Source organism: Callithrix jacchus, chromosome 9 (genome assembly GCF_049354715.1).
Source record: "Callithrix jacchus isolate 240 chromosome 9, calJac240_pri, whole genome shotgun sequence".
Taxonomy (NCBI): domain Eukaryota; kingdom Metazoa; phylum Chordata; class Mammalia; order Primates; family Cebidae; genus Callithrix; species Callithrix jacchus.
In genome coordinates, this window is record NC_133510.1 from 23,101,634 (window position 1) to 23,115,845 (window position 14,212).

A 14,212-nucleotide genomic window follows, 5' to 3' on the forward strand; every position below is an offset into this window, starting at 1 on the left:
GGGAAACATCACACACCAGGGCCCATCGGGTGGTGGGAAGAAAGGGAAGGGACAGCATTAGGAGAAATACCTAATGTAGATGACAGGTTGATGGGTGCAGCAAACTGCCATGGCACATGTATACCTATGTAACAAACCTGCATGTTCTGCACATATACCCCAGAACTTAAAGTATATTAAAAAAGGAATATGTATCATTAATTAATCTCTTATTCTTTGAAAATTTTGGGGTTTTCTGGTGCATAAGGTGGTAAAGTGTTTATGTAACTACACCTATAAAATATGATATTTTAAAACAATTTTAATTGGATGATCTACTTCTCAAAAAATAATTTTCCTAATAGATAATTTACATTCCAATAATCTTTAACCACTATACCCTTAGCAAGTCTTTCTTTTCTTGACAAACTGTAAAGACAAATTGAATTTTATAAATTTGACTATAAACTTAAATTTTTTTTTTTATCTAAAGGGCAGTTTTTAATAAAAATACAAAAATAAAATACATTGAGAAGAAACTGTAAAGATGTGAAATATCAGTGATTAGCATGGACTCAACTGGTTGTCCTGTTTCTTCTGCCACTCCGTTTCATTTTCACTTTTGATTACGATTTAACTGGGGAGGAAAGACATCGGTGTTGACAGTGGAACTTGCTCAAGCTGACACTTTGCCTCTCCAGGGAGTCTCCCCTCCAGGCTGGTACACACTTCCTCTTAATTTACTAATGGAAGAACCCCTGAGTTAGGGAACCTAATGTAATAGAAATAAACATGTTCATTAAAAAAAAGAGTGTGTTACTGAAAAAGTAACGTTAGTGTACTACTACAGCAGTTCTGCTTGGCTCTGGAGCACTGGATATCTTTTCTCAGCCCTAGGATCACAACTGTAATTTTAAGGCTTCATTTTACTCATTCAGCTATTGGGGAAAATGACTTCTTTTTTCCGTTTTTGGTGTCAGGGCTGTGGTTTCACAACCACTTGGTGAAAGACAATTGGTTGAGAACAGGGTCCAGTCTACACAGATTTTCATTTCCTAGCATGACAGAGAAGCTTTTGGTTAAGCTCATGATTGACCCTGTGGGGAATCCCCCAAATTTAGCACTGTTATCTCCAAACATATTTCTCTTAGTAATCTAGTAGGTATGAATTAGCTCTTCTGTCTCTAAGCCCTATTCAAAGAGGAGAGTATATAGTGTAGTGGTTAGAACTTGTGGTTCCAGACCCATCTGAGTTGAAATCTTGGTATCATTTTCTAGGAGGCTGTGGCAGGAGAATTGCCTGAACCCAGGAGGTGGAAGTTGCAGTGAGCCGAGATTGCACCACTGCACTCCAGCCTGTGTAACAAGAGCGAAACTCCATCTCAAAAAATAATAATAATAATAATAATTTTCTAAGCATAGTTTCATTGGCAGGGCACATAACACTCTCTGAGTTGTCTATTATTCAGAAATAAAAAAGGATGATGGTAATCTTTGCCTCCTGGAACTGTTAATACAAAAGCTGACATTTATCGAGCACTTATTATGTGCCAGGCATTGTGAAAAGAGTTTTTATGTGGCACTCTCTTTGATCTTGGGCTTTGTGCCTCAGTTTCTGCATCTGTAAAAAGAAATAGGACCCTTGTAACAGGGCCTGCCATAGTAAGCCCTAGATAGCTATTAGTGTATAATAGAAAGCTGGGCTGGACTTGGTGACTGATGCCTGTAATCCCAGCACTTTGAGAGGCCCAGGCGGGTGGATCACAAGGTCAAGAGATGGAGACCATCCTGGCCAATATGGTGAAAACTCGTCTCTACTGAAAATACAAAAATTAACTCGATGTGGTGGTTCGCACCTGTGGTCCCAGATACTCAGGAGGCTAGAGCAGAAGAGTCGCTTGAACCCAGGAGGTGGAGGTTGCAGTGAGCCGAGATCACGCCACTGCACTTCAGCTTGGTGACAGAGCAAGACTCTGTCTCAAACAAACAAACAAAAAATCTGACACACATTTGCTGAGTAGTTAAAACTGTAAGCTGAGGAGTTTAGAGAAATCATAAATACTTTGATGCCTTAGTTTCCCCAGATGTAAACTGAGGACAATATAAACTTAAATTCTAAATATACATGGAGAAATAATATAGAATAATATTTCCATATGTCTTTAAATCTAGAAATAAAACTTAAATTATAGCCACCCTTAAGAAAACACCAAAGAACAACAACAAAAAAAAGGCTTTCAACATCTTATTGATGCTCATGATTTTAAAAAAGGGAATTAGAAAGTTGAAAGTATGTTTAAAGTTACTTTTAGGTTAGATGATGTTTGGCTTAAAGGTGTGTTGATTTCAAAACCAGATTGTCACAATGCTTAAGAAAAATAGTTTTGTAAAGAAAGCTCATGTGTTATATTCACTTATCCAGCTGAATTTTCTCATTCAATGATTACACATGACTCCCAATGATTGAATTTTGAGGGTCTCTTCCTGGCACTTTGTGCAAGAAACACTGTTATAAAAGCTGCCCTGTTATTGATGTACTCCTGAATAATGTCATGAGTATTGGTAGAATTTTACACAATAAATGAATCGGCTATTACTGGATATATACTTAGAGGAATATAAATCATTCTACCATGAAGACACATGCACATGAATGTTCATTGCAGCACTATTCACAATAGCAAAGACACGGAATCAACCTAAATGCGAGTCAATAATAGATTGGATAGAGAAAATGTGATACATAGACACCATTAAATACTATGCAGCCGTAAAAAAGAAGGAGATTGTGTCTTTTGGAATTGGAGATGATCATCCTTATCAAACAGGAACAGAATAACAAATACTGCATGTCTTCACTTATAAGTGGGGGCTAAGTGATGACCACTCACAAACACAAAGAAGGGAACAACAAACATGGGGATCTACTTGGGGGTGGAAGGTAGGAGGAGGGAGAGGAGCAGAAAAAAAATAAATATTGTGTACTGGGCTTAATTCCTGGGTGATGAAATAATCTATACAACAAACCTCCATGACACGAGTTTACCTATATAAAAAACCTTCATGTGTACCTCTGAAACCTGAAATAAAAGTTAAAAAATAATGAATGGGCTTGAGACAGGAAACCATGGAGATGAATGATCTCTCAGAATAATTTGGCTATTGCCCTCTGGTCCAAGCTGAGCAACAGATACAAATTCTGGTGAGAACCATTTTGTCAACTGAAAATAAGGCAGAGCAAAGGAAATCCCCAGATGGGTGGACTTAGGTACAGCCTGTTTGGAGCAGGTGGTCAGCATGCCCTTCCCTAAAGAGGTACAGCAGGGGCCTGTAGCCAGGAAGGCCACAACAGTATTCTGAGCAGGAATAAGTTCCATGACTTGAAGAAGCTTCTTACTCATTATATAGGGGAGCACAGAGAGGATATATGCTTAGGCAGGAGATAAGAATGGTATGAAATAAGAAGAGAAGACAGACTTGTCAGCAGCTAGAAAGCAGACCTGATACAGAGCCCGGATTCAGGCGATTGTTCAAAGAGGATTGTACAAATCCTCTTCTTTGCTGGACTCTGTCTTGGCTCCGTGTCCCCATACTTTCACACAAATACTCAAAAACGAGGCAAATGTACCAAAAGGTAGTGAATTGCTTTGTAAATTCTGGGAAGAGGACCTGTGACTAATATAGAGAAGAAATGCATTTCAGCCAGTAACATGAATTATAACATTAAAACGACTTATTTTTATTTATATCAGAGTAACAATTATGAAGTCCTCTGAAGTTCAACACACAGGTCTCTTGTGTGGGGCGGTGGATGTGGAAACGTTCTTGTTCTTCCTTCTTTACACATTTAAGTTGTGCCTTTTGTTCTTAAAGAGATTTTCCTTTGTTCAAAATATTTATTTCCGGTATTTCACAAATCCGAAAATAACTGAAGAAACAGGTTACATCATTCCAATTTTGCCTTGGGTTTGAAGAGTCCCTTATAGTCACACAGTCCTCCAGGGTAGCTATGTTGTTGGGCTCCCCTGCATCCCAGAAGCTAAAAGAGAATGACATAAGACATTTTAAATCCCAGCAAAAAGTGGTAGAGTAACGTACAATACTGGGCAAATTCCATTTGTGTTATTTAACCTCACAACAATTTTGCCAGGCAGGTATTATAATGCCCATTTTATTGAATAAGAAAAGGAACCTCAGGAAGGCTAAACCATTTGTCTCAGTCACAGTTTGTGAGTACTCAAGCTGAACTGGATCTTTCTGACTTTCTACTCTGTCCTGTTCCTTAGCCATAGAATGAGAAGTTATGGGGAAGATTGATATTCTGATAGATTTATTTTCTTCACACTCATATATCCTATCGGCTTGGCTCTCTTTATTTTGCACAGAGAGTGTATTAACTTAGGCGCATCCTGCAGTGGTGTTACGGTGCAGTAGTGAAGCAGCATTTCTAAAGTGTCAGAGCATCTGTGCTGTACTCTTAGAATTGCTCATTCGCTAAGTCACTTAACTCTTCTGAGTTTTAGTTTCCTCAAATGCTAAATAAAGATTAAAGATTCATAATACTGATGCATTCCAAGAAAGTGCAATTTAGGTGAAATGAAATAATAAATGAGAAAAAAACTTTGAAAACTTAAAAATGCTATGCTCCATCAGGAAGAATACCTAATGCATGCTGGGCTTAATATCTGGGTCATGGGATGATGGGTGCCTGATGGGTGCAGCAAACTACCATGGCACATGTTTACCTGTGTAACAAACCTGCACATCCTGCGCCTTTCCCATGGAACTTAAAAGTTGAAGAAAAGAAAAAAGATCAAAAGCTTACTCCCTAACAAATCATGAGAATCAACATATATAGCAAAATATTTTACAATCAATCTAACAAAAAAAGCATATGCCCAATAAAAAATGCTATGCTCTAATGATGTAAGGCTATTATTAAGGAGAAAAGAGACATTATCAAGGGATTCTCATTTTCACTGCATAAGAATCTGCTGTGTTTCTCAACTTACTATTTTTTTTCCCTCATTTCCTTCAGATTTGGGGAATAAGACTCTTAATTCCTCCCCTTGTATCTTTTGTATTCTCAGTGAATGATTCTTCAGTTCTAACCCCCTTCTCATTTTCATTTATTATTTCCCCTTTATTCTTCAGACAATCCCAGGAAAGGCAAGAAGTGGGTGCTTGTACTTCTCCTTCGCCTTTTCTACATCAGCTCTTCTGTTTCCTGCATTTAATACTACCAAGGATGGACCTGATCTATCGCAGATAACAGAAGGTGGTTTCAAGAACTCCTCTCAACAGGACGGTAATTACCTCAGAGACTTTGTGAAAGGTGTGTTATCCACCCACTGCCACTGACCCTCGACCACCTGATCTGACAGTCCAATAAAAAACTCTCTCATTTTCGGTTTCTTGTAGAAAAGGAATTCCTATGGAAGATAGAAAATAAAAGGAGATAAGTTATTTCAGTGTTGAATAAATGTTGCTGGTAATTGTTATTAAAAGAGGTAAGAATTGGCCGGGCGCGGTGGCTCACGCCTATAATCCCAGCACTTTGGGAGGCAGAGGCGGGTGGATCACGAGGTCAAGAGATCGAGACCAACCTGGTCAACATGGTGAAACCCCGTCTCTACTGAAAAGACAAAAACATTAGCTGGGCATGGTGGCGCGCACCTCTAGTCCCAGCTACTCGGGAGGCTGAGGCAGGAGAATTGCCTGAACCCAGGAGGTGGAGGTTTCGGTGAGCTGAGATCACGCCATTACACTCCAGCCTGGGTAACAAGAGCGAAACTCCGTCTCAAAAAAAAAGGTAAGAATCTGGATGAGATCCTAGCACTTTGGGAGGCTGAGGCGGGTGCATCATCTGAGGTTAGGAGTTCGAGACCAGCCTGACCAACATGGTGAAACCCTGTCTCTACTAAAAGTACAAAAAAATTAGCCAGACTTGGTGGCAGGCACCTGTAGTTCTAGCTACTTGGGAGGCTGTGGCACAAGAATCGCTTGAACCTGGGAGGTGGAGGTTGCAATGAGCCAAGATCATGCCACTGCACTTCAGCCTTGGTGATGAAGTGAAACTCCACCTCAAAAAAAAAAAAAAAAAAGAATCTGGATAAGGAGTGACAGATAAATGAAACTATCAGATTTTGAGGATTATCTACTGCTTTTTTTGTGGTAAAATATACATAACATAAAATTAAACTGACGAAAAATAACCTCCAACAGAAAAGGAGATCCTGAATAATTATTTGAAAGTTTATCTACTGTTATTGGTGGCCAGATTTATTGAATATATCTAGTGCAAAATATTATTAATCACAGCTTAAAGAAAATGAACAATATTTGCTTTCCTTTTTTCACATAATATGTTCATAAACATATTGAATAGTCTGAAATTAACCTCCAATCCTCTTTTTTCCCCTTGCCTAACTAAAGGAAATCCATGTGGAAATTCCCTTTTTCTTAGGTTCTTCTAGGAATGAAAATAAATTAAGGTAGGTAGTGACTTTACCCAAATAGTAGGAACAGCATGTATTTTAGTACATTCATTAACAATAGTCATTGGGAGTCAAGCACCGTGCATATGTATAAAAAGAGAGTTGGACCATTTGAGGAATGTTACATTGGCATCAAAGGACTCCAGCTACCTGCTCCTCCTCTGAGTTGATAACCACCAGGTGAGCCCCCATGGCTGAGCAGTTCTTTAAACTTGATACCCAGGAACTGGTGTCAGTAGAAAAGAAGTAGCAGCTAGATTGAAAATGTTCCCAGTTCAATGGACAGCAATTCTTGATTGAACCTAGGATGAGAGATGTTTCAGTGAGTGGTGAGTGTCCCAGCTGAACCAAATAAGAAAACCCAAAGCTTCATCTGGCCCCATGGAGTCCTCATTTAAGCCAGAAGCCTTGGAATCACTTGTTCATCTCCCATATCTTAGTACCTAAGACTTTAGATAATTCCAATGTCAATAAACATAAACAGATTTTTTTTGGTCTTTTGAATATAATTTTCAGTTTCTGATGTCAGTGCCAGGAAATGCAACTATATATGCAAACTATCTCAGTTATGCTATTGCTTTGCTATTGAACCTTATCTGTTCTTAGACTAGTGATGTCAGAGAAATTTATGTATTTTATTTGGGTGACCCCCAAACAGTCATCTCTTATGTTGCCTAAACAATATATCCTCGATCAAATCTCCAAACTGGTATACAGATAAGTTAGATTTCTTAGAATTACAGAACTTTTGCCTTTGAGGTCTATTATAACTAATTTGTCTAACTTCTCTCAATTTAATGGTGAGAAAATTATAGCTCAGAGAAGGAAGTCACTTTCTTAGTGTCATGTAGCATTTTGATAAGACTTGGAACAGGATGGCATATAAGAGCATAGAGAGTATATTTGTGAGATACTTGTAAGTTCTCTACTCCATACATTTTTTTCTCCTGCATCTCATTTTGGAAGTAGGTGAATGAAGAAAAAGTACACTTCTAGGAATAACTCCTTCCACTTCCAGATTCACCGTTTAGACATATACCTCAGATATACTCTAAAAGTTTACTATAATGTCCCCAAGACTTCCTGCCCAAATGCTAATTGCATCTCGAAAGTTCTGGGATTTTACATTTGGCTTTTGAAAAATGAGATGTACTCCAACTATATTTCACCTGTCCCAAAGTCAATCTAGAAGCCAGAAAATGTTGCCATATAAATTTTGATGTTCACCTTTGGGACTATTATACTTGATCCATTATCCATTATCCAGTATACAATATATACTATTATACCTGATCCATTATTGTAGCAAGAGAGTTCTGTGAAGTTCTCAGGTAGCTGAAACTTTTTCTCATCACAGATTTGAAAGATATGATATGTCACTATAAAGGAAAGGGTGTAATGTCTGTTAGTTTTATTTTGGTTAAAAAAACAATTCTCTCAGTTTTGTATTTATAACAAAAGTGCCAGTAATTATCATGTTAATTTCTTACAATCTGCTTTTTCTTGCGACTCAGAAAATAGATACATTTGCACTCCCTCATATGCCTCACTCTACCCTTCCTTCCAAAAAGTAATTGGTCATCTTTCTGGTCCCGACCATTAGTTCAAGCTCTAAGGCAGGATCTCCTAGAGAAGTTTACACTGATGATAGGGGCTGAAAGAGGAGGACTCAAGACTGCCACGGAAGTGAAAAATGTCTATCATGAAAATTAAGTCACAGATGATTAAAATTCAGAAACAGTGCCCTGCTTGTTGAGGTTTCTGGTTTGACAAATAACCTAGAAATTAACAGGAAAAAAGAGTAAAATAGAAAGACATTTGGAGGGAAAAGAGAATCTTCAGGCAGCAAGGAACAGTTTACTCCTAATATGCACCAGGAAGAATTAGATTGAATTTGGCCTTCAGAACCCACCAACACATCTGGTGATGAAACAGGCACTGAGAAGTAGGATGGAGCTCCCAGCAGCAGTCCATAAGAATATTTGGGAAGAGAAGTGTCCTCTATCTGTAAAAGGAAAGACCCAAACATGGTCAATTTTCCCTAAGAAAGGTACAAAAGAGACAGAGGAGATTCGTACTCATCCTTTCTTATTTCCTTCTACTTCCATTGTCTGCGCTGAGTAATTCCCAAATTTCAGCATGCTTCAGAATCACTTGAAGGGCTTATCGAAACACAGATTTCTGACCCTCAACCCCAGAGTTGGCAATTCAGTAGAGCTTGTATGGAACCAACAAGGTCCCAGGGGCTACTGTTGCTGGTGTTCTAAGGCACACATTTAGAATCCCTGGAGTAATTTGTGACTAAGTTTAAGACTCCAACTCATAAACTCAGATAAACAATTTTCCTTTCTAAGTGTCTCAAATTTTTTGAAATATTTCTAATGCCCCCCTTCTTTCTTTTTCTTTGTTCCTTTTCCCTTTTCTCATGATCTTTTTTTTCTATGTCTCATTTTTCAAGCTCTTTGCAAATATTAACAGTAAAATGTTAACAGTCATCTAGTAGTTCCTCCCTTCCTCCCAATACACATTTTACAGACAAAGAAAATGAGTTCCAGAGAGGTGGAGTGACTTGCCAAAGGGATACAATGCACTGCAGAGAGGGTGGAAACAGTGATACCTCTCCCTTAACTAGAGTCCAGCAGGCTTTCTGGTATAAGAGATAGTCTTCCAATCTCTCTCTCTTCCTCCCTCTGTCTCCTTTTTATTAAAAACAAAAAACAAAACTTCACTGAATAATTTTCTATTGTCCTGTCTTTCACCCTATTTATCACGTGTTCCAAAAAGAGATCTGTGGAAGAAAATGAAGAGCTGCAAATTTTACCTGTGCATTGTGATTTAGATGATTTGGATGAATTCATTCTCTCTCTTTGGTTTTTTGTTTCTCTCCCTCTCTCCCTCCCTCTCTTTCTCTCTCTTCAGGGGTGTTTTGTTGATAAGATTCAGGGAGAATGAATCTTGAAAGATGAACACTTGGTCTTTTAGGAAGTTCAGCTCTGATCGACATAGAATGTTAGCTTGTTCTGTGGCTATGCATGAAATCAGAACTTCCTTTCTTGCATAAGAAGGACAAGAATGTTTATTGGACAACGCATCAGTTCCCTTCACTCCAGGAAACAACGAAATGAGGAAATTATGAAATGGTAAGAATCAACACAAATGGGATGACCATGGGGAAATATGAGAGTTTTTTTTTTTTTTAATGTTGTTTTGCTTTGTTAGACCAAAAGTCTCTAGTTTCGTCGAGGCATAACTCATCCCCCAGTTTTTCCTTGACAATCTGGAGCTCACCTCTCTGCACTCCCAATTTCACTTAGGATCTGTACCACTCACACATTTGGTAACTGAAAAGAAGACTTAGATGACACAGCACAACGCTGGGCACATAGTGTATGTATTTAGGACATGGCAACCTGAATTCTTTTACATCTTTTATGGTTTTTCTTTCTCCTTCATTTGCAGCTCTTAAACATTCTAATGTTGTGGATTTATGTCCCTCTTTTCTTGTGCTGACTACTAGGCTACTACTGCTAGGCTGACCACTAGGGTCCACCTCAGCAGGACAGCCTCATGTGATAAGACCACTTTGAAACTCAGCTTAGTTTTTCACAACACAAGGCAACTTCTGAAGCCTCAGAGACCCAGCAGGTAGTTTAATTCTCTTGTTCTGAAATATTTGGGGTTTTTAGTTCTAGGTTGCAGCCTACACTAGGAGAAATGTATCTGATGGTCAGAAAAAGCAATTTCAATTAGGCATCCGAATTTCATGCTTCTCCAGGCTGGGAGCGGTGGCTCACACCTCTAATTCCAGCACTTCGAGAGGCCAAGGCAGGCAGATCACTTGAGGCCAGGAGTTCGAGACCAGCCTGGCTAACATGGTAAAACCTCACCTCTACTAAAAATACAAAAATTAGCCAGGTGTGGTAGTTTGCATCTGTAATCCCAGCTACTTGGGAGGCCGAGGCAGGAGAATCGCCTGAACCTGGGAGGCGGAGGTTGCAGTGAGCTGAGATTGCACCACAGCACTCTAGCCTGGGCGACAGAGAGAAACTCAGTCAAAAAAAAAAAAAAAAAAGAATTTAATGCTTTTCTGGAAGACTAGTTAGATATGTGCCTTCTCCTTCCTTAATAAGATCACGCTGGTCTTAGTTGATTTAAATTCATGAGTCATGAGGCATAAGTATAATGTACATGTCTTGGTAATCCCCACACACAGTGAGTCACAGATTTTCCATGAGTGAGAAAATATTCTTGTTCTCAAAGGGGCTTTTATTATTTCAATGTACTGGTCAATTTTCTCTACATTCTCTGTTTTATAGTAACGCAATTTTAAAAATATCTTAAAATTATATATGTGTTTATTATAGAATATACCCATATTTAATATGTATATTCTCAGCAAGTGGCTTTTGATCAGTAAAAAAGACAGTATCTAGTGGATGAGCTATATGAATTATAAAATGATGAACTTAATTACCACAGTCCATCTTTATTAATTACAATCAACTGGCAACCATCAATGTTACTAAAGAATTATATGTGAATTTTTATCAATATATAATTAAATAGAAATTAAGAAATTAATATTTTTCTAGCCAAAATGTATATGTTTATATCCTTTATTGATTTCCCCAAATTATAGAAGCAATATGTTTTATGATTAACAATATGAAAAGCATGTTGCAAGTAAAAACCCTCCCAACTATCCTTAGCACATTCTTCTAAAGTCAAACACACTTAATGATTTCTTGTATCTACCTTGAGATATTTTCTAGGCTTACTTAACTGAAATATGTATAATACATTTTTTATTCATTTTTATGTGAATAGAAGCATTCTATGCATAGTTTTATGTTTTGAAAATTACCTTTATATTAATCCATGCATGTGGAAGTTGATCTTAAATATATTGTTTAGATTTTTTAATAACTTATAAACCAGATGCGTCTAAAGGACATTTAAATCATTTAGTTCTCCGTGCTCCTTATAAATGAGGCAATGACTATATTTATATATTTTTTCAGGCGCAAAATTTTTGTCAAATAGATTTATGCTAAGTATTAAAATCAGTATTTGGCATGAACAATCATAATAGAATAAATTCTAAGATATAAAAATAAAAACAAAATTTTATCTGAAGGAAATTTTCTTTACAATTTAATATTAAAAGCCTTATTAGGTAAGTGTAACACAATGACGTTTTAGTATAAGAACAAAAATTACTCAGCATGCAGCTGGTAAATTGTTTCCATGGCAACTATGCTGCAGTTTTTCCTACAAAATAAAAACCTAAGTATAGATGAAGAAATAGAGAGAAGCAACATATTTCCCGATATGCACTTCACTTTTCTGTAACCCTTTCTTAGTCATACTCTTCAATTTAAAAATTCTCTTTGTGTCAAATGTAACATTACATACTTTGTTAAATAGGATTTTTGAATTTCTCAGTCTTTTAAAAATTTGAGGTGAAAATGCTGATATTCTGCCATTAATTCACCTTTGTTAGATGTGAAAAATTCTCAAATAGAATTTATATTGGAAAAGGTATGCCTAAATCAAAATTAAAAATAATTAATTTCACTTAAAAACATCATATTTAACAGACTTATTTTACAAAGACTAGAATTATGATATGTATATATTTTTAATTGTACTCTAGGTTCTGGGGTACATGTGCAGATCATGCAGGATTGTTGCATAGGTACACACATGGCAATGTGGTTTGCTGCCTCCATCCCCTCATCACCTGTACCTGGCATTTCTTCCCATGTTATTCCTCCCCGACCTCCCCACCCGCTGCTCTGGGTGAGTCAGTGAATTAGTGGTGAGTGAATGTGAAGGCCTAGGACACTACATTACACCACTGCACACTTCATAAACACTGGCTGTTGAGGCTACACTGAGCTTACAAAATTATGTTTTCTTCAATAATGAATTAACATTAGCTTACTGTAGCTTTTCTACTTTATAAACTATTAAATTTTCAAAAATCTTTTTGGGCACGGTGGCTGATGCTCATAATCCCAGCACTTGGGGAGGCCAAGGCGGGTGGATCACAAGGTCAGGAGATCGAGACCATCCTGAACAACATGGTGAAACCCTGTCTACGAAAAATACAAAAATTAGCTGGGCATTGTGGTGTGCGCCTGTAGTCCCAGCTACTCTGAAGGCTGAGGCAGGGGAATTGCTTGAACTGGGGAGGCAGAGGTTGCAGTGAGCCGAGACTGTGCCATTGCACTCCAGCCTGGTGACAGAGCAAGACTCCATCTCAAACAAAAAGAAAAGCTTTTTGAGTTTTTTTTGTAACAACATTTAAAACACAAACACATTGTACAGTTGTCCAAAACTATTTTCTTTCTTTGTATCTTTATTCTATAAGTTTTTCTATTTAAAAAAAATTCATTTTTTTAATTGTAAAATTTTTCTCAGAAACAAAGACACAAACACACATATCAGCCTAGGCCCATGTGGGGTCAGGATGATCAATCTCACCGTCTTCCACCTCCGTGTTTTGTCCCACTGGGAGGTCTTCAGGGGCAATAACATGCATGGAGCTGTTATCACCTATGATGATAACAATGCCTTCTCCTGGAAACCTCCTGAATGACTTGGTTGAGGCTGTTCTACAGTTAACTATTTTTTTATAGAAGTAGAAGGAATACACTCTACAATGATAAAAAGTATAGGATAGAAAATGCATAAACCAGTAACATAGTCATTTACTATCTTACCAAGTATTATGTACTGTACATGATTGTATGGACTATACTTTTATAGCACTGGCGGCCCAGTAGGTTTTTTTTACACCAGCATCAACACAAGCACACAAATAATGTGTTGTGCTATGATGTTATGATGGCTACAATATCACTAGACAATAGGAATTTTTGGCTTCATTATAATTTTATGGACCACTATCATATATAGGGTTCATCTTTATGGGGAACACCACTGTATTTGTATTTTAAGTGTGTTGAGATAGATAATAATATCTTTTTAAAAAAATTATTATACTTTAAGTTCTGGGGTATGTGTGCAGAACATGCAGGTTTGTTACATAGGTATACATGTGCCATGGTGGTTTGCTGCATCCATCAACCCATCATCTACATTAGGTATTTCTCCTAATGCTGTCCCTCTCTCGCCCCCTAGCCTCCAACAGGCCCCGGTGCATGATGTTCCTCTGCTGTGTCCATGTGTTTCCATTGATCAACTCCGACGTATGAGTAAGAACATGTGATGTTTGGTTTTCTGTTCTTCTGTTACTTTGCCAAGAATGATGGTCTCCAGTTTCGTCCATATCCCTGAAAAGACACGAACTCACCGTTTTTCATGGCTACGTGGTATTCTATGGTGTATATGTGCCACGTTTTCTTTATCCAGTCTATCATTGATGAGCATTTGGGTTGGTTCCAAGTCTTTGCTACTGTGAACAGTGCCACAATAAACATATGTGTGCATGTGTCTTTATAATAGAATGATTTATAATCCTTTGGGTATATACCCAGTAATGGGATTGCTAAGTCAAATGGTATATCTGGTTCTAGATCCTTGAGGAATTGCCACGCTGCCTTCAACCATTAATTCAATGGTTGAACTAATTTACACTCCCACCAACAGTGTAAAAGTGTTCCTATTTCTCCACATCCTCTCCAGCACCTGTTGTCTCCTAACATTTTAATGATTGCCATTCTAACTGGCGTGAGATGGTATCTCAATGTGGTTTTGATTTGCTTTCT

The 14,212-nt window shown here is 37.7% G+C and overlaps 1 protein-coding gene across 1 annotated transcript; it reads right to left on the reverse strand.

Annotated features, from left to right (window-relative positions):
* Positions 1-3,705: 3,705 nt before the first annotated feature.
* Positions 3,706-9,516, reverse strand: CLEC4E (C-type lectin domain family 4 member E). The gene is made up of 6 exons (XM_002752316.7): positions 9,298-9,516; positions 8,389-8,481; positions 7,766-7,855; positions 6,627-6,778; positions 5,296-5,411; positions 3,706-4,018 (listed from the first exon to the last, which is right to left on the reverse strand). Exons 1-6 carry the CDS (start codon positions 9,332-9,334, stop codon positions 3,847-3,849), a joined length of 660 nt encoding a protein of 219 aa, XP_002752362.1. The 5' UTR covers positions 9,335-9,516; the 3' UTR covers positions 3,706-3,846.
* Positions 9,517-14,212: the final 4,696 nt, after the last annotated feature.